General features: G+C 42.7%; 1 protein-coding gene across 1 annotated transcript in view; it reads right to left on the bottom strand.

The window, feature by feature from the left end:
* The window catches only part of LOC143030004 (tyrosine-protein kinase-like otk), an 82,983-nt gene that overhangs the window by 21,555 nt on the left and 41,428 nt on the right, over positions 1–20,000 (bottom strand). The window contains exon 3 of the mRNA XM_076193213.1: positions 7,875–8,072. Within this exon, the coding sequence (XP_076049328.1) occupies positions 7,875–8,072 (198 nt within the window). The remainder of the gene's footprint in view (positions 1–7,874; positions 8,073–20,000) is intronic.

Raw genomic sequence — 20,000 nt, forward strand, 5'->3', positions numbered from 1 at the left:
TGTGGGTGTCTGTGTGGGTGTCTGTGTGGGTGTCTGTGTGGGTGTCTGTGTGTGTGTGTGTGTCTATGTGTGTGTCTGTGTGTGTGTGTGTCTGTGTGTGAGTGTGTGTGCGTTGTCACTTTCTGACTTGTTGAAATAAAATATTTTTTGCCTGTATTTCAATAAATTAATGGTATTATATGTTAATCTCAATTACTTTTACTTAACGAAGAGAAAAAATACGTTTCAGCCTTGACATTATGTTAAAACTTCAGGATATATACTTTACGAACTAACTTAAAATTTAAAACAACATAATTTACTTCCCCTGCGGCGAGTCAACGTTCCAATATCCTATTTCCAGCGTTCCAACATTTTCTGGCCCAAACCCTCGCGTACACAATTTATACATGCATACTAATGTATTAGGTTTGTTTTAGAAATGTGGTATGTGAAAAATTAATCAACAAAATTTGCATACCAATACATATTCAGTACAGCTTCACAAGCTATAATTTGTGTTTTATGTCACTATGTTCCCAGAAACCAGCGCTTCTATCTCCATACTATGAGGAAATAAAGAAATATTGTGACGCCTTCTGGACGGCATTGTGGACAATGAGTGGAGATTTTATTCAGATGTAAAGACCTCAGAATGAAAGATGACTTGTTTGATCGAGACCCCTATAACCATAGGGATGATCACTTTACTAAAAAAATAAGGATGAATAGATAACTAAATGGATAAATCGATCAATATACAATGTTGAAAATAATAAAAATGTCAATAACAATAACAATATTAACATTAACAACAATAATGATAGTAATAATGATAACAGTAAAAATAATAATATGAAATAAGTAAATAGTGTATAAAATTAAAATAAGAAAAAAAATAAAAATGTAGATAAAAAAGATCTTGATAAATCATATCATGTCAACATTATCACGTAGGTTAACATTCATCTATTTCCTTTTTTATCTAATGATCCATCTATCTTATTCCATCTATATGTGCTCATTCATTTGTCACTTCATTTCTTATCTATTCATTCATACAACTCTTTCTTCTATCTCTACGTACCTATCTATTCGTTTAATTATTCTTTCATTTTTTCTATCTTTACTGAAAGCCGAAACTTCCAAAGAATTTCTTGAGGGAGTTTCTTTCCCTTTTGCCTGGAATCTCCCAGTATTCCATACAGCTTCCAGAGGGCTCTGGTCATCCTCGACAATCTTCTTCGATCAATAAAACGAAAGATGGTCTCCCTTTTAAATGTCCCCATATTTAATTAATCTAAGATAACACAGTGTACTCTTATTGTTAAATTGAAGCCAAGAAGAATGAAAAAAAAGATACGTAAAGCGAAAGTTTTTTTTTTCCATGGGGGCTTTTGATACTTAAAACTGGAAAGATTTATCTACTTTTTTTTTCATTTATTTAGATATTTTAACTTTTTTTCTATTTTGTTCCTTCCAGAGACCTTCGTGTGCTATCCACCTTTTGGGTTCTTAGAGAAGAAAGAACAGAAAAAAGAGAGAGGAAGAAGAAAAAAAGGAGGAGGAAGAAGAGGAGGAGGTAGAAGAAATTATATACTCTAGCATTGAGATCTCCCAATACCGCTACATTAACATTTCCCCCAAAAATATCTTTAAATTAATTTAAACTTGCCCAAAAAGTCTCCCAATCCTCTACATTTTCTCACTACCAGGCCCACATACGCTTACAAAGGCCCATATCTTCCTTCTCAGTCTCACCTTTATCCACATTAATCTTGAAAAAAACTCCTTTCAGTCTACCACCTGCTTACCTACATCCTCACTTACTAGTAGAGCCACTCCTCCCCATTCCTCTTCTCACTCCCAATACCCTCCTCAATACATTCCTAAACTAAAAATCACTCCCAATTTCAATTTAGTCTCAATGCCAAACACATCAATCTTCCTTCTCACAAACATTCTGCCTACCTCTTCACTTTTACTTTCATCTGTACCACACCCACGCTCATTAAAAGACCCAAACCTTAGGGTCCTTATTGGAAAACTCCTCCCAGACCTTCATATTCCTTGAACTCTCACAGGAATCTCCTCTTTGGGGCTACAGAGAGTAGGATGCCTAATCCCACAATCCACCCCGTTTTAGCCGCCCGAGTGGGGCGAATCGGTGACAGTATTCCCCTACAACAGGGGAAGGCGAAGATGGAAATGTATACTCAAATAAGTGATACAGGACAGTATTAAGAGGTGGTGTGACAGCATAAAGGAGAGACAATCACAGTACAATATCATTTCCCTATGATTAGAGATTTCCTCTACCACAGACAAAAATATGTAAGGCTCTGGTACGTAGGGACGCCCCATATAATCCCCAAAGTATCGACTGCATGCTACTGCACAATTTATACCGCACAATAAAATGCATCCAATACCCCAGACGGGTAATAACCCCTTTGCTATTTTTGGAGTTTTGCTTCCACCCTCCTCCTACGGGGTCTATCATGTATCTTTCTTTGTCGGGCCTCATTAACTTGTTTCTGATGTCTTGTCACGATTCGTAATCTTGTCTGACAGTTTATATTCACCACTCATAACTTTCAGTTCCAGATCGTAGTACCTCCAAAAAAAGAACGTCTTTAGACTTTATCTGGGTGTACATGCATATATAAACATTCATGTATGTGTGTGTGTGTGTGTGTGTGTGTGTGTGTGTGTGTGTGTGTGTGTGTGTGTGTGTGTGTGTGTGTGTGTGTGTGTGTGTGTGTGTCTGTCTGTCTGTATGTCTGTGTGTGTGTGTGTGTGTGTATTTACCTAGTTGTATTTTACGGGAAGGGGAGCTATGCTCGTGGGGTCCCGTCTTCATTTCTCATTTTATCTAAACAATTTTTAAATTCATGTATTGTTTTTGCACACACCACTTTCTCATCTAACTTGTTCCAACTGTCTATTACTCTGTGTGGAAAGCTGTTCTTTTTCAAATCTCTTCTATAGCTGTCTTTTTTTTATTTTCTTTCCGTGTCCTCTTGTATTTCTGTCATCCCATTTTATCAGATTCTCTCTATCAGTAATTTCTATGCCTTTCATGATTCTGTAAATAGCTATCAAATCTCCTCTCTCTCTTCTTTGCTCTAGTGTCTGTAGTTCAAGTTTTTGTAGTCTCTCTTCATATGATAGTTTTGAGAGTGTTGGTGCCAGTTTTGTAATTGCTCTTTGTATTCTTTCAAGTTTTTTTATACATTTTTTTGTACTTGGTGACCATATTGTTGCTGCATATTCTAATCTTGGTCTTATCAGGGTGATTAGGATTTTCCTCACCATTTCTTCATCCAGGTATGTAAATGCCACTTTGATTGTTCTTATTAAATTATAAGTTTCTCCAAAAATCTTATTTATATGTTTTTCAGGTGACATATTATTCATAACAATGACTCCCAGGTCCTTCTCATTTTCTACTTTTTTTATTCCCTCTTCTCCCAAATTATATGATCCTGTTATTCTGTTTTTGCTTTTTCCAAATTCCATTATACTACACTTTTTTGTATTGAACTCCATCTCCCACTTCTTACTCCATTCCTGTACTTTATTTAGATCTCTCTGTAGTGATTCACAATCTTCTTCAGTTTTCACTCTTTTCAGTAGTTTTGTATCGTCTGCAAAGAAGCTCATATAGCTTTCAATTCCTTCATCCATATCATTAATATATATAGCAAACATTATTGGGGCCAGGACTTTTCCCTGCGGGACACCGCTTATTACTTCATTCCATTTTGAGTGCTGATCTCTTATCACTACTCTCATTTTTCTTTCTTGCAAAAAGTCTTCCATCCAATTTAGTAATTTACCTTGTATTCCTCCTTCAGATTCTAGTTTCTTAAGCAACTTCTTATGTGGTACTTTGTCAAAAGCTTTTTTTAGGTCTAGAAATGCACAATCAGCTCATCCATCTCTTTCTTGTATTATATCTATTAGCCTTGAATAGAAACATATTAAATTGGTGACGCATGATCGTCCTTGTCTGAATCCAAATTGCCTTGGATTTAGTACGTTGTTTTTTTCCAAGTATTTTACCCATCTATTTTTGATAATTCTTTCACAATTTTTTTCTATTGTACTTGTTAGAGAGACTGGTCTATAGTTGGTAGGTTCTTCTTTATTTCCTCCTTTATATATAGGTACTATATTTACTTTTTTCCAATATTCTGGAACTTTTCCTTCTTTCAAGGAACTGCTTATTATGCTATGTATTTTGTCTGCTAGTTCATTCCTGCATTCTTTCAGAATCCAGTTTGCTATTTCATCTGGTCCATGTGATTTTCTGACATCAAGATTACTCAATTGTATCAATATTTCATTCTTTGATACTTCTATTTCTTCTATAGGGGGGACTTTCTCTTTCCATTCAATCTCTTCAGGTTGTATGTTCTCCCTTGTAAACACTGATTTAAAATGTTTGTTCATAATTTCCGCCATTTCCATTTCCTCAGTGTATTCAACTCCCCCTTGTCTTAATTTCTCCAAGTCCTGTTTGTTTTTCAGTTTATTGTTTACAAATCTGTAGAATAGTTTTGGTTGATCTTTACATTTTTCTATGACGTCTTTTTCATATTTTCTCTTTTCCTCTCTGCACGTTTGTACATATTCATTTTGTATAACTGGTATATATTTTCCATTTTTCAGGTTTTCTGTCTTTTTTCCATCTGGTCCAGGCTTTGTCTCTTTTGTCTTTTAACTCCCTACAACTTTTGTTGTACCAGCATTTTACATATTCTTTTTCTTGTTTTTGTCTTGGGACATACTTTTCCACTCCTTTTTTGTAAATTTTTGTCAAAATATTCCATTTCTTTTCCACTGATGTTTCTTCTTTGTATATTTCTTCCCAGTTTTCTTGTTGAAAGAATTCTCTTATTTTATCAAAGTTTGTTTTTTCATACATCATTCTTCCTTTTCTATATTGTTCATTTCTTTTCATATATTTTTCTTCATTAAGTTCCAGTTCAATCAATATGTGGTCACTTTTACCTATTGGTGTTTTATATTCAATTTTGTCCACTATTCTAGGTTCAAATGTAATTAATAAGTCTAGTCTCGATGGTTCTTCTTCATTTCTATACCTAGTGTTCTCCTGTATCCATTGTGTCATTGTGTGGTCAATAATCATCTCAAGTAGAGCGTTTCCCCATGAGTCATCTCCACCCTTTACTGTCATTTCTTCCCAGCAGATTTCTTTGCAATTAAAGTCGCCCATCATAACTATTCTTCCTCCATCTTCCATTATTTTATTTAATGTTATCTTTGTGTCCTCTAACATACTTTTATGTTCACTCTCCTCCCATGAGGCTGTTTTTGGAGGCACATAATTGATCACAAATTTTCTGCTCTTCTTATCTCTGTCTTCCACTTCTATCATAATCATCTCTACTGTATTCTTTCCATATATGACACCTTTAACGTTTATATCCTTCTTAGTCAGGAACATAACTCCACCCCCTTGCTTTTTCTCTCTGTTTCTAATCCAATAATTGTATGCACCATGTCCTACACTGTTGGGTGGTAGTGGGCCTTTTAATTTTGTTTCTACAATTCCCATTATGTCCGGTTCTTTTTCTTTCAAATAATCATTCAGCTCATTCAATCCTGTTATTAATCCATCTATATTTGTGTAAGACACTCTTAGTTTTCTGCCACTTCCATTGTGTTCTCTGTTTCCCTTATGTTTTTCTTTTGTATGTCGAACTTCCTTAGTTTCATGTTCACTACTCTCCAATAGAATCTCTCTTTCTCTGACTCCGTTCTGTTCTCGTTTTTTGCCTTAGCTTCCAGTCTTTTCTGCTTTTCTTCCTCTCTTTCCTCTTTATTCATTTCTCTTTTTATCCATATCTTTTTGTATTGTTCACTTGTTGCTAGTTTCCCTGTTTTGGATAAGATATTCTCTGCCGTTGTTTGTGACTTGAATTTAATCTTAATTGGTCTGGTCTTGTCTGTGCTATACTTTCCGAGTCTAAATTTCTCTTCGATTTGTTTCATAATTTCTGGTTCATCTTCCTGAACTGATTCTAGTAATTGGCTTACTTTTTCATTTTCCTCTTTGATTCTTGTGGTTCTATCTGTGTTGTGTTTCTCTTCCATTCCTAATATAATTATACATTTCTTCTTGTCTGCTAAATCTCTTACTATATTCTCCTTTTGTCTCATCACTTTAATAACTGAGTCTTCAGTATGTTCTTTCAATTGCTGTTTGACTATGTCAGTGAATGAAACCTTATTTCCTTCTTGGGTTTTCTTCCAATTTTTACTTTCTTTAGCTATCGTTTCTCTGTTTTCTTTACTATTCTTCTTCAATTCCTCATTCTCCACCTTTACATCTCTTAACTGTCTTTTTAGGTCTTCTATTTCATCAGTTAAGTTTTTATTCGCCTTTTCTAGTTCTTCCAATCTTTCAACTCTTTGTAAAATGGTGTTCATATGACCTAACCTACTCTCCAAGTCCTCGATCACCTTATCAACCTTCTTCTCTAGTCTTGTCAGTCGGGGGGGGTTTGTGTCCCCCCCACTCTCTTTAAATCCCTTGAAAATATTCTCATCACTTTCTACTGTATTGTTCCTATCTATAGTTCTAATCTTTACATTCTTATTAGACATTCCGTCGTCCTCCAGCTCGTCTTGCGGGCGCTTGTTTACTTTTCGGCGGTCTGTTAGGACCAAGTCCTCTACTTCCTCATTACCTTCCATTTCCCCAGCAATCCCTCCCCTTCTCCTCTTTCCTTACTTTCCCACTACCCCACGAGCAATTTCCCCCCACCCTGTAAATACAAAAAGGCACTTCTCTTTGCGTTGGGATCCACAATCTGCACTTTTCTTCAGAACGTTCTTCAAGCCGTCCGTTCGTTGAAAGTGTGTGTGTGTGTGTGTGTGTGTGTGTGTGTGTGTGTGTGTGTGTGTGTGTGTGTGTGTGTGTGTGTGTGTGTGTGTGTGTGTGTGTGTGTGTGTGTGTGTGTGTGTGCGTCTAATCCTAATGTTTTACATGAATGCACATCTAAGTAGATAATTACTTTCATTCATGTTCTTTATGAACGATCACGCACTTCCTAATTCTCATGCTCGTTCCAAACGCACGTTTACATATACTAAACTGCAGACAAAATGTAAATATATAAAAAAAATTACCATATCAGTGCGCACATGCGTGTATGTACGTGTTTGTAGGTGTGTGTGTGTGTGTGTGTGTGTGTGTGTGTGTGTGTGTGTGTGTGTGTGTGTGTGTGTGTGTGTGTGTGTGTGTGTGTGTGTGTGTGTGCGCATGTGCGTTCGTGTGCGCGTATACATGTACATATGTGAAAGCATGCGCGCAGCGAGTTAACATATATAATTGACAGTATACTCATTAGGTTATACATTATCCTCATCCTCACTCCAGCCACCAACACACTATTCCAATCAGGCCTATAGCACCCCTTCATTCGTGAAAAAAGCTAACCCTCTACCGTCCACACCCTCTGCCATGCACACCCTTAACCATGCACACCCTCCCGAAAGCAAAGAGCATTGTCATGACGAAGCTCCCATCTTTCACCGAAGCGAATAGCATTGTCTTGACGAAGTTCCCGTCCTTTACCGAAGCAAAGAGTATTGCCATGACGAAGCTCCCACCCTACACCAAAGCGAAGAGCATTGTCATAACAAAGTACTCATCCTTCAAAGTGAAGAGTATTGCCATGGCAAAGCTCACATCCTTCACGGAAGCGAAGAGCATTATCATGACGAAGCTCCAACCTTCACCGAAGCAAAGAATATTGCCATAACGAAGCTCCCATCCTACACCAAAGCGAAGAGCATTATCATGACGAAGCTCCCATCCTTCACCAAAGCGAATTGCATTGTCATGATGAAGAACCCACCTATCATGAAGCGCCGATGAGTCCTCTTGACGGTCTCTCCATCCTTTACCCAAGAAAAGGAGATGTTGGTCGTGTCGGACACGTTGCAGTGAAGGGTGTGGGGACGCCCTTCGACCACTTTGTCCGACTGAGGCGACTGGCTGAAGTAGAAGGTGTCGCCTATGCTCATGTGTCCCTCAACCGCCAACAAGAAGCACACTGCAAACAGAAAATAAAAATAAAAAGTCAATGTATCTGCATTTATATTCAATATACTTGGGAGTAAAGGGGTAGATAGAATTCTTTGGAGCAGTGTCGAGAAAATGACGCAATACATCAAAATGTTTATTACTCTGGCCTCGTTTTGGTCAGTCAGATAGAGTTAAAAAGGAAAAAAGGTAGCAGCACTAATAACAATAAAGATAATAAAAAGTTTGGGACACAATGCATGCTAACATTCAAAAGTGTCCCCACCCTGGCCGCGCCTTGGACAATCATCCCAAAATAAGGAAAAAAAAATAATAACAATAACATCATTTAGCGATAATAACAGTTGAGGCGCACTCATTCAAAGCGTTCAATACCTGTGCTAGCCACGAAGTCGCCAAGACTTTAACGAGTCAGGGGGACTTCCAGAAACTTCAGGTGTCAGAGACCAGTGACAGAGGCCAGTGCTAGCGTGGCGCCAACCGTAATAGGTCTGGGGTCAACCACATTAGTGGTCTGAACCGCAGTGATTCAATTACATTGTAAATCAGTGGAGGCGTTCACATACAACCGCGCAGTTTTTCCTTGACTATGTGATACCGCCGCGATTTCCTCGCGATTGAAACCGCTAGTGTGAACAAGGCCTAAGGGGTGGGGTGGGTTGGGGGAGGGAAACGTGCAAAGAATGGGAAGTGCAAGACACAACACGAAGTTGAAGCAATGATACCTGAGCGATAAGGAGAAAGAACCGAAAGGGTCGTAAGGTGGCCGAGTGCGGCGGTCGGAGGTTCGATCCAATTCGTCGGACACTGAAACCTAACCGGCAATTCTCTGTATACGTTCTCTTCCTACGACCCTTTCCTTGGCGAAATCTTCCGCTGTGCGACTGCCTGTACGACCGTCTGGTTATTAAGTACTTTCGTGGCTTTCCAACATAAAAAACACACTTCTCACAATACCTACAGCCTTACAAAGCCGGATTAAGACAATACGGTGAGGTACAAAAGCTGTATCGCCCCTCAGTGGATGGGCCGGTCCTGCAGTGGACCATTAAAGCTGAATTGCAATAATGAAAGGAGAGGGCGAGGAGGTATTGTTCATAACGAATGAAGACGCTCCCTTGGATACCTGCTTCATCCTCGAACACAAAGACAAAGGAACTCTTCATTTGTATAGTAGAGAGACAAAGAGGGTAATCGGAGAGGACTCGGGGGTAATCGCGGAACTCGGGTAATCGGGGCACTCAGGTAATCGGGGCACTCGGGAAATCGGGGCACTCGGGAAATCGGGGCACTCGGGGAAATCGGGGGACTCGGGTAATCGGGGGACTCGGGTAATTATATAATCGGGCACTGGCACTGGCACTCTAGGTGTCTAGTCTGAGTGCAGACCTTCCTCCCACGACCGTCAACAACAAAAACACTGACAACATCGTCGTTGTCAAAACAAGTACTCTGTCTCAGTGTTTCAAATACCCCCACACACCACCCCAACCCCACCCACCCCCTCCAAGTGACCTCAAGAGTATTATAAGAATGGCCCCTCAGAAACTATCTTCATCAAAAATGTTGTTGTTACAAATCTTCTCACTAAACATACCTTTCGCCATGGGAGAATATCTCCCCTCCCCACTCCCCGCCAATGACCTCCCACGCCCAAACTCACACGCCCACGCCTATCCACCCACCACGTCTGAAAACTCCAAGTTTCCAACACCGCCTCCAAGTCCGGAGGAAGAACCTTTACAAAAGTTCTGAATCGACGCCACATTTCTCACACCGAAGACCTTTTCCATTCACAAATATCAACTCTCCCCCCCCCCAGCCCCCGACCCCACAACCACAAAGCACTGAACATGACTTCCGTGGTGGTCGGCAAATTCCCTGTGGATCCCGGCCTAAGGCAACAATAGCCGCAATCAAGAACTCTTTCTCTCTCTCACACGCTTCCTCTCTCTCTCTCACTCTCCCTCACACTCACTCTCACTCTCACTCTCTCTCTTCCCAAAACCAATACGATAAATATATTTGCCGCGAAGCCCAAAGCCGCGCCACTAAAGCCGTGATCACACTACAGTATACGACGTATGTACGGGCTCACTCCCGGGAGAATTAACTCACTCACTCACTCACTCACTCACTCTCACTCTCTCTCCTTCTCTCTCCTCTTTCTCTCCTCTCTCCTCTCTCTCTCTCCTCCTCTCTCTCAATTTCTCTCTCTCTCTCTCTCTCAATTTCTCTCTCTCTCTCTCTCTCTCAATTTCTCTCTCTCTCTCTCTCTCTCTCTCTCTCTCTCTCTCTCTCTCTCAATTTCTCTCTCTCTCTCTCTCTCAATTCTCTCTCTCTCTCTCTCTCTCAATTCTCTCTCTCTCTCTCTCTCTCAATTCATTCTCTCTCTCTCTCTCTCTCAATTCATTCTCTCTCTCTCTCTCTCTCAATTCATTCTCTCTCTCTCTCTCCCTCTCAATTTCTCTCTCTCTCCCTCTCAATTTCTCTCTCTCTCCCTCTCAATTTCTCTCTCTCTCCCTCTCAATTTCTCTCTCTCTCCCTCTCAATTTCTCTCTCTCTCCCTCTCAATTTCTCTCTCCCTCTCAATTTCTCTCTCCCTCTCAATTTCTCTCTCTCTCCCTCAATTTCTCTCTCTCTCCCTCAATTTCTCTCCCTCAATTTCTCTCTCTCTCCCTCAATTTCTCTCTCTCTCCCTCAATTTCTCTCTCTCCCTCAATTTCTCTCTCTCTCCCTCAATTTCTCTCTCTCCCTCAATTTCTCTCTCTCCCTCAATTTCTCTCTCTCTCCCTCAATTTCTCTCTCTCCCTCACTTTCTCTCTCTCTCCCTCAATTTCTCTCTCTCTCCCTTTCTCTCCCTCTCCCTCTCCCTTTCTGTCTCCCTCCCTAACTTTTTCTCTCTCCCTCCCTTTCAGTCTCTCTCCCTCCCTTTCAGTCTCTCTCCCTCCCTTTCCGTCTCTCTCCCTCCCATTCTGTCTCTCTCCCTCCCTTTCTGTCTCTCTCCCTCTCTTTCTGTCTCTCTCCCTCCCTTTCTGTTTCTCTCCCTCTCCCCCTTCCTTTCTCTCCCTCCCCCTCCCTTTCTGTCTCTCCCTCACTTTCTGTCTCTCTCTCCCCCTTTCTCTCCCTCCCTCCCTTTCTCTTCCTCCCTCTTTCTCTCTCCCTCCCTTTCTCTCTCTCTCTCCCTCCCTTCCTTTCTATCTCCCTCCTCCTTTTCTCTCTCCCTTTCTGTCTCCCTCCCTCTCTCTCTTCATCCCTTTCTCTCTTCCTCCCTTTCTCTCTCTCTCCCTCCTTTTCTCTCTTCCTTTCTCTCTCTCCTTCCCTTTCTCCCTGCCTTTCTCCCTCTCTCCTTCCCTTTCTCTGTCTCTCTCCCTTTCTGTCTCTCTCCCTTTCTGTCTCTCTCCCTTTCTGTCTCTCTCCCTTTCTGTCTCTCTCCCTCCCTTTCTGTCTCTCCCCCTCCCTTTTTCTCACCCTCCCTACCTTTCTCTCTCCCTCCCTTTCCCTTTCCCCTTTCTCCCTCTTTCCTTCCTTTTCTCTCTCTCCTTCCTTCTTTCCCCCATTTCTCTCTCCCGCCCTCCCTTTCTCTCTCTCCCCCTCCCTCCGTTTCTCTCTCCTTCCCTTTCTCTACCTCTCCCCCTCCATTTTTATCTCTCTCCCTCCCTTTCTCTCTCTCTCCCTTTCTCCCTCTCTCCATCCCTTTCTTTCTCCCTCCCTTTCTCTCTTCCTTCCTTTCTCCCTCTCTCCATCATTCTACCTCTCTCCCTCCCTTTCTCTCTTCCTTCCTTTCTCCCTCTCTCCATCATTCTACCTCTCTCCCTCCCTTTCTCTCTCTCCCTTTCTCCCTCTCTCCATCCCTTTCTCTCTCCCTCACTTTCCTTCTCCCTCCCTTTCTCTCTCCCTCCCTTTCTCCCCCCTTTCTTTCTCTCCCTCCCTTTCTCTCTCCTTCCCTTTCTCCCTTTCTCTCCCCCTCCCCCTCCTTTTTCCCTCCCTCTCTTTCCCCCTTTCTCCCTCCCTCCCTTTCTCCCTACCTTTCCCTCTCCTTCCCTTTCTCCCTCCTTTTATTTCTCCCTTTCTCTCCCTCTACCCTCTCTTTTTCTCCGTGTCTCTCCCTTTCTCTCTCCTTCCCTTTCTCTCTCCCTCCCTTTCCCTACCCTCCTTTTTCTCTCTCCCCCTCCCTTTCTCTTTCCCTTTCTCTCCCTCACTTTGTCTCTCCCTCCCTCGCTTTCTCTGTCCTTCCTTTTCTTCCTCACTTTTTATCCCTCTTCCACCCTTTATCTCCCTCCCTTTCTCTCTACCTCCCTTTCTCTCTACCTCCCTTTCTCTCCCCCCTTTTTTCTCTCTTCCTCTTTCTTTCATTCTCTCTTTTTCTCTTTTTCCCTATTCCATTCTTTTCTCTCACTTTCTCCCTCACTTTCTCTCTCCCTCCCTTTTTCTCTACCTTTCTCTGTCTCTCCTTTTCTCTCTTCTTCCCTTTCTCTCTACCCCTCTTTCTCTCACTTTCTCTCTCCCCCCCTTTTTTTCTCCTTCCCCTTCTCTTCTCTTTCTCTGCCTTTCTTCCATTTTCTCTTTCTCCCCCTTTCTTTATTCCTTTCTTTTTATCTCCCTTTTTATCTTTCTCCCTTTCTCTCCCTTTCTTTCTCTTGCTCTCTCCCTTCCTCTTGCTCTCTCCCTTTCTCTCCCTCTCTCCCGTTTCTCTTCCTTTTTCTTTCCCTTTCTTTCCCATTCTCCTACTTTCTTTCTCTTCCTTTGTCAATCTCCTTTTCTCTATCCTTCTCAATCTCTCTCTCTCTCTCCCTTTCTCTTTCTCCCCTTCTCTCTCTCCCTTTCTCTCCCTCTCTCTCCCGTTCTCTCTCTTCCTTTATCTCTCTCCCTTTATCTCACTCTCCCTTTCTCTCTCTCAGTATTAGAGATTATCATTGGCTTTAGCAGCATCAGTTTCCGTAGTATTTCCGGAAAAGGAAATCGGTATATGTGTATCGTCCAGAGAGAGGAGCATCTGAAACGTGGTGAGTACTAAATTAAGGCAGTCTCTTCTCCTAAGTATCTGAACTAGTCAAAATGCCTTCTAAGTATGAACCTGCGAAAGCTGCAGATGCAAGGTGGCAAGGTAGTATTTCAAAAACTCTTCTATTTGCCGCATGTGTGTCTTTAACAAGAGACAAGACAAAGACTCCCAACAGATCAAGGCTCTGAAGGAGCTGTATGACTCACTGAAGGCGAAATATGAGGCCCTTGTAGAATTCGCGACCGAGAACGTGGGGACGGTCCCACAATTGCTGGCACTAATGCACTCGCTTGAAAATGCGGTCCTCGAAAATGACATTCCTGCTTCACAGGATAGTCCCCAACCTGCACTGCAGAAAGCCTTCCCACCCGCGACACGGGACGGGTGATGGCAACTGGTCAAGAAAGGTGTGAAACCCCGCCGAAAGGCGCCCGTATCGTCAGGACCCACCACCTCCAATAGATTTAAAGTTTTGGATCTAGCCAAGGAGGACGAGTTTGAAACTCGTTTAGTCGGGGACTTCGTGATCAGGCACAAATCCGAAGAGTTCTGTGGTCGTTCTTCAAACGGCCGCAGGTGTTATATGTATAGAGGTGCCGGACTCGATGACATTGCCGAGTCCTGTAACGATGTCACAAAAGACACGGACTCGAACACGGTTTTGTTAATACACAACGGTACGAATGACGTCGAGTCAAAGCGATCAGAGGAACTCGTTGAAAAGTACCGAAGAACAATTATGAGATATAAAGAAAAGGTTCCTGGGAAAAACTTTGTAATTTCAGGGATCCTTCCAAGATTCAAGAGAAGTGATAGATTTTTCAACATTCTACAATATTGCATTAAGTGCAAACAACAGAGTAAAATCCCTCTGTGAAAAGGAAAAGGTGCACTTCGTCAATTTCTGGGACAACTTCTACTTTGATAAAACTCTGTTTGAGGAAGACTGTCTCCACTTGAATGCGGCCGGAGCAGCAAGGTTAGGTAGGCTGCTCAACAACAGCCTGGCCGAGATAAGAAAAAAAAAAAGCAGTGGAGCCCCCATCAACACCACCATAATAGAAATTTCTAGAAGAAAATAAAATTATGAAAGATTCACAACATGGTTTCCGTAGCAAACGCTCATGCTTAACTAATCTCCTCGACTTCTTTCATGACGAGGAATGTAGATCTGTTGATATAATTTATCTAGATTTTCAGAAGGCATTCAATAAAGTTTCCCATAAACGATTGCTCGACAAATCAAAAACACATAGTATTTCTGGTAATATCCACAACTGGATTAAAGATTGGCTCTCTGAGCGAAAACAGAGAGTTGTAATTAACGGGGCCTCATCTAGCTGGCTCGACGTTAAAAGTAGCGTACCCCAAGGATCAGTTTTGGGACCCGTTTTGTTCTTAATATATGTAAATGATCTAGACGACGGCCTCCTCTGCAAAGTATCAAAATTTGCTGATGACACAAAAATTACCAGTAAAGTAACAACTACCAAAGAGAAAGAAACTCTGCAATCCGATCTAGACAGATTGTCAAGCTGGGCAAGCAAATGGCAAATGAAATCTAAGGTTGATAAATGTAAAGTCATGCACATTGGAAGTAACAGTGATCACATCCAATACTAGATGAATGGCATAATAATGGATTCGGTAACTAAAGAAAAAGATCTAGGAGTTTTAATATCAAATGACTTGAAGCCAAGTCAACATTGCTCAGAAGTTGTTAAAACACCTAATAAATTGGTTGGCTTTATCGGAAGAGTCTTCAAAAATGAATTAGGAAAATATTGCTAAACCTTTATAATTCCTGGGTCCGTCCCCATCTCGAATACTGTGTACAATTTTGGTCCCCATACTACCAGAAAGATATTAGTAAACTAGAAAGAATGCAACGGAGAATGATCAAAATAATACCAAGGCTGAGAAATCTGTCGTATGAAGAAAAACTTAAAAGTCTAAATTTATTCTCACTTTCAAAAAGGAGAATGCGAGGAGATTTAATCGAGGTTTTTAAAATGTTCAAAGGCTTTGAAAACATCAATGTCGAAGATTACTTCTTATTAGACCAATCAAATACAAGAAGACGTCACGATTCTAAAGTAATTGGTAAAAGATTTTTTTCGAATGAAAGTAAGCATTTCTTCTTTAACCGGGTTGTTAATGTGTGGAATTCGTTACCTTCCATTTTCGTTGAAAGTAACACAATAACAACATTTAAAAATCGCCTACATATATACTTAGACTCTAATCCGCATATAGTATATTATCCCTTGCAATAAAAGATCTGACAGCCCGGCATTCAACTGTAATTGGATAGGATAGTGGTAGCAGTAGTGTTAGTTCATCTTCTATTGCCTAGTTGCCCTGTAGCCTCGTTAGGGCCTTTTCCCCTCTCTCTCTTCCTTTCTCTCCTCTTCTCACCTCTCTCTCTTTCTCCCTCTTCTTCTCCCTCTCACTTTCTCCCTTTCCTCCACTCTCATCCCTTTCTCTTCCCTCTCCGTTCTCCCTCTCTCACTTTCTCACTTTCTCTCACCCACTCCCTCACCCACCCATTTCTCACCACTCCTCACCTTCTCACTCCCTCTCTCACCCACTCCTCACCCACTCTCACCCACTCTCTCTCCCTCTCCCTCTCTCACCAACCACTCTCTCTCACTCTCACTCTCACCCTCTCTCTCACCACTTCTCTCACCCACTCTCTCCCCACTCCCTCTCACCCCACTCCCTCTCTCACCCACTCTCCTCGCTCTCACCCACTCCCCTCTCACCCACTCCCTCTCTTTCACTCACTCCCTCACCCACTCACTCACTCTCTCACCCACTCCCTCTCTCACCCACTCCCTCTCTCACCCACTCCCTCTCTCACCCACTCCCTCTCTCACCCACTCCCTCTCTCAACCACTCCCTCTCTCAACCACTCCCTCTCTCAACCACTCCCTCTCTCAACCACTCCCTCTCTCAACCACTCCCTCTCTCAACCACTCCCTCTCTCACCCACTCCCTCTCTCACCCACTCCCTCTCTCACCCACTCCCTCTCTCACCCACTCCCTCTCTCACCCACTCCCTCTCTCACCCACTCCCTCTCTCACCCACTCCCTCTCTCACCCACTCCCTCTCTCACCCACTCCCTCTCTCACCCACTCCCTCTCTCACCCACTCCCTCTCTCACCCACTCCCTCTCTCACCCACTCCCTCTCTCACCCACTCCCTCTCTCACTCACTCCCTCTCTCACTCACTCCCTCTCTCAATCACTCCCTCTCTCACTCACTCCCTCTCTCACCCACTCCCTCTCTCACCCACTCCCTCTCTCACTCACTCCCTCTCTCACTCACTCGCTCTCTCACTCACTCTCTCACCCACTCACTCTCTCACCCACTCCCTCTCTCTCACTCCCTCTCACTCACTCACTCTCTCACTCACTCACTCTCCCACTCCCTCTCTCACTCATTCCCTCTCTTACTAACCCCCTCTCTCACTCATTCCCTCTCTTACTAACCCCCTCTCTCACTCACTCCCTCTCTCAATCACCCACCCACTCACTCACTCCCTCTCTCACCCACTCTCTCTCTCTCTCTCTCTCTCTCTCTCTCTCTCTCTCTCTCTCTCTCTCTCTCTCTCTCTCTCTCTCTCTCTCTATCACTCACTCTTCCACTCACTCACTCTCTCACACACTCCCTCCCTCACTCACTCTCTCACTCAATCCCTCTCTCACTCTCTCCCCCTTTCACTCATTCCCTCTCTCACTCGTTCCCTCTCTCACTCATTGCCTCCCTCACTCATTCCCTCCACTCATTTCCTCTCTCTCTCACTCACTCTCTCACTCACTCACTCTCTCACTCACTCACTCACTTTTTCACTCATTCCCTCTGTCATTCATTTACTATCTCACTCAATCCCTCTCTCACTCTCTCTCTCATTCCCTCTCTCATTCATTCCCTCTCTCACTCAATCCCTCTCTCACTCAATCCCTCTCTCACTCAATCCCTCTCTCACTCAATCCCTCTCTCACTCAATCCCTCTCTCACTCAATCCCTCTCTCGCTCAATCCCTCTCTCATTCAATCCCTCTTTCACATTCTCTCTCTCACTCATTCCCTATCTCACCCATTCCCTCTTTCACTCATTCCCTCTCTCATTCATTCCCTCTCTCTCTCTCTCTCTCTCTCTCTCTCTCTCTCTCTCTCTCTCTCTCTCTCTCTCTCTCTCTCTCTCTCTCTCTCTCTCTCTCTCTCTTTCTCACTCACTCACTCTCTCATTCAATCCCTATCTCACTCCCTACCTCCCTCTCTCTCTCACTCCCTCCATCGCTTCCTTTCCCACTCTCTCTTCCCTTTCCCTCTCTCTTTCCATCTCCTCCTCCCTCTCTCTCTCTCCATCTCTCTCTCTCTCTCTCTCTCTCTCTCTCTCTCTCTCTCTCTCTCTCTCTCTCTCTCTCTCTCTCTCTCTCTCTCTCTCTCTCTCTCTCGCTCCCTTTCCCTCTTCTTCTCCCGCTCCCCCTCCCCCTCCCTCATCCCCTCTCTTCCTCTCTCTGCCTCCTTCCCCCCCCCCATCTCCCTGTCCTTTTCCCGCCCACCCCCAGCTACCAAAACACTGGTCAGACTTATTGATGGTACGACTAGCCACCACCAATCCTACCTCAGCATGTGCAGGTTCAAGCAGCACTGGCTTAGTTCCCTGACCCGTGTTACCAGTGCTCAGCATCCAACTCTGCATAACAACCAATAACAACCTACAACAACCCAGAGCAATCTAAAACCCAACCACTAACAACGTGCCTATTAAAACGCCCTTCCAGCAGGGGACTTAATTACAAATACACGCTGTTGTTGCTATTACAGTAATTATTATACGTTGATAAAATGATATTATCAAGACACGTTTATTTCCTCTCAATATAGTAACCTACACCAAGAACCAGCCCAAACCAAAACAAACCTTGTTACATAAACTTCAAAGTTATAAACCAAAATCGACTTGACTTTAGCTTGACCAGTTGGTTACACCACCATCCACCAAATTCCATACCCAGCCCCCTTCCAGCGCCGCTCCCTCCCTATCCAATCAAACCTTAGTCGAAATTCAGTCTAATCCGGTCTACCGCTAAGTCGGTCTACTAGCCGGTCTACTGGCCATGGCCAGCAAGTTGGTCTGTTGACCAATCTCCCAGTCTACTGGTTAAGAGAGTAAGGAGTCCAGCACGTGATCTAATCCTGGAGTGAATCCTTTCCCTATTCTATGGTGCATCACTGAGACCGAAAGGGAGAAGGAAATCCCACCGAAAATAAAACATTCCAATATTTTTCGTTCAATCCACATACGAACATAAGAATGTGGGAGACGGCAAGAGGCAGTTCCATCTCCCTCACCACCTGTCGTCCCTATCCATAAGTTATCTAATCTCCTCTTAAAACAATCAATTGTTTCAGCTTTTACGACATGGTTACCAAGTCTATTCCATTCGTAAACCACCCTGTTGGTAAACCAGTTCTTGCCTATTTCCTTCTTAAATCTAAAATTGACCAATTTAAACCCATTACAAGTCTTACCCTGCTGTCTTAGTACGATCACCTTGCCTATATCACCCTTGTTAAAGCCTTTGACCCATTTGAACACCTCTACTAGATCACCCCACACTGCGTCTTTCCAGAGAGTACAAAATGATGTACCTAATCCTGTCTTCGTTATTGAAGTTTCTTTCCCAGTTCGATTGTGCTCATATTCCCATCCTGATCTCTTCCCGTTTTCTACGGCGATATTTTTACCCTCCGCTACCACCTTTCCGCCACTCCATGCAACATGAAACGCAATTTGCATCCAAATGTGGATGGCGGGGACTCTTCATCCATATCTACATCTCAGGCAATCCAAATTCCAATTTCTCTCTCGCCTTCTTTCTCTCTCTCTCTCTCTCTCTCTCTCTCTCTCTCTCTCTCTCTCTGTTATTTTTTTCTTTTGCCAATAGGGTGAATTAAATAGTCTGTCGGCAGTCAGCTTAAGGAGAAGAGTGCCACCCGGTACGTCTTATATATATATATATATATATATATATATATATATATATATATATATATAATATATATATATATATAAATATATATATATATATATATATATATATATATATATAAATTGTCACGGATACGACTAAGATAGTCTGATGACACGTAATATAAAAGGAAAAATATCACACTGTACAAAATGGTCAAAATGACAGTGGTGAGCCGTCACCAAAACAACGATCGAGTATGAAATATTCAAATTCAATTGTCCTTGCGAAGGACCGTAGTCAAGATGGGCGTTGGGCGCACGATGCCACATAGCGAACGACAGCACGTCAAAGTTCACGTTTTACTTTAGTTGTTCATTTAATTTGTTGTTATTTATCATCATCATTGTCTTTAAGCCCAGGTAGGGCATCAGATTGATTGGTCCTGTCACCGTTTGCAATGAAGTCACAGTTTCGTTAGAAACATCTTCTACAAGAGGCAATAGAAGTAGACCACGTGAAATATGCAGGCGTTCAACGAAACTTGGAAACTACTTTTCAAAAACGTTTGTATTTCTCCAGTCTCATACATACATACATACATATACCAAGGCTTTTTTTCCCCTTACCAGGGGGGTAGTCAAAAAGGACAAGGCACAAAAACATTCCCACCCATTTCATCCCCGAAAACACTCCACACCCCTCCACCCTCCCTCCCATCTCAGCACCTCCTAGATGACGGGTCATCCCTGCACCCTGTCCACTGCCCTGGGTCAGAAGCAGTGTCGCAGGACACAGCACATCCACAGCAAGGCCGCTTCATTAAATCGGCGACCCCCCCCTCTCCGTCCCCCCATATAAAGGAGAGGACGGGGAGAAATCCAGTCTCACCAAATTAAAATTTTCCTTATTTCATATTTTTACAACTTCTTTTTATACACTCCAATCA

This window comes from Oratosquilla oratoria, chromosome 11 (genome assembly GCF_046742065.1).
Source record: "Oratosquilla oratoria isolate Oo_2021 chromosome 11, ASM4674206v1, whole genome shotgun sequence".
Classification (NCBI taxonomy): Eukaryota; Metazoa; Arthropoda; class Malacostraca; order Stomatopoda; family Squillidae; genus Oratosquilla; species Oratosquilla oratoria.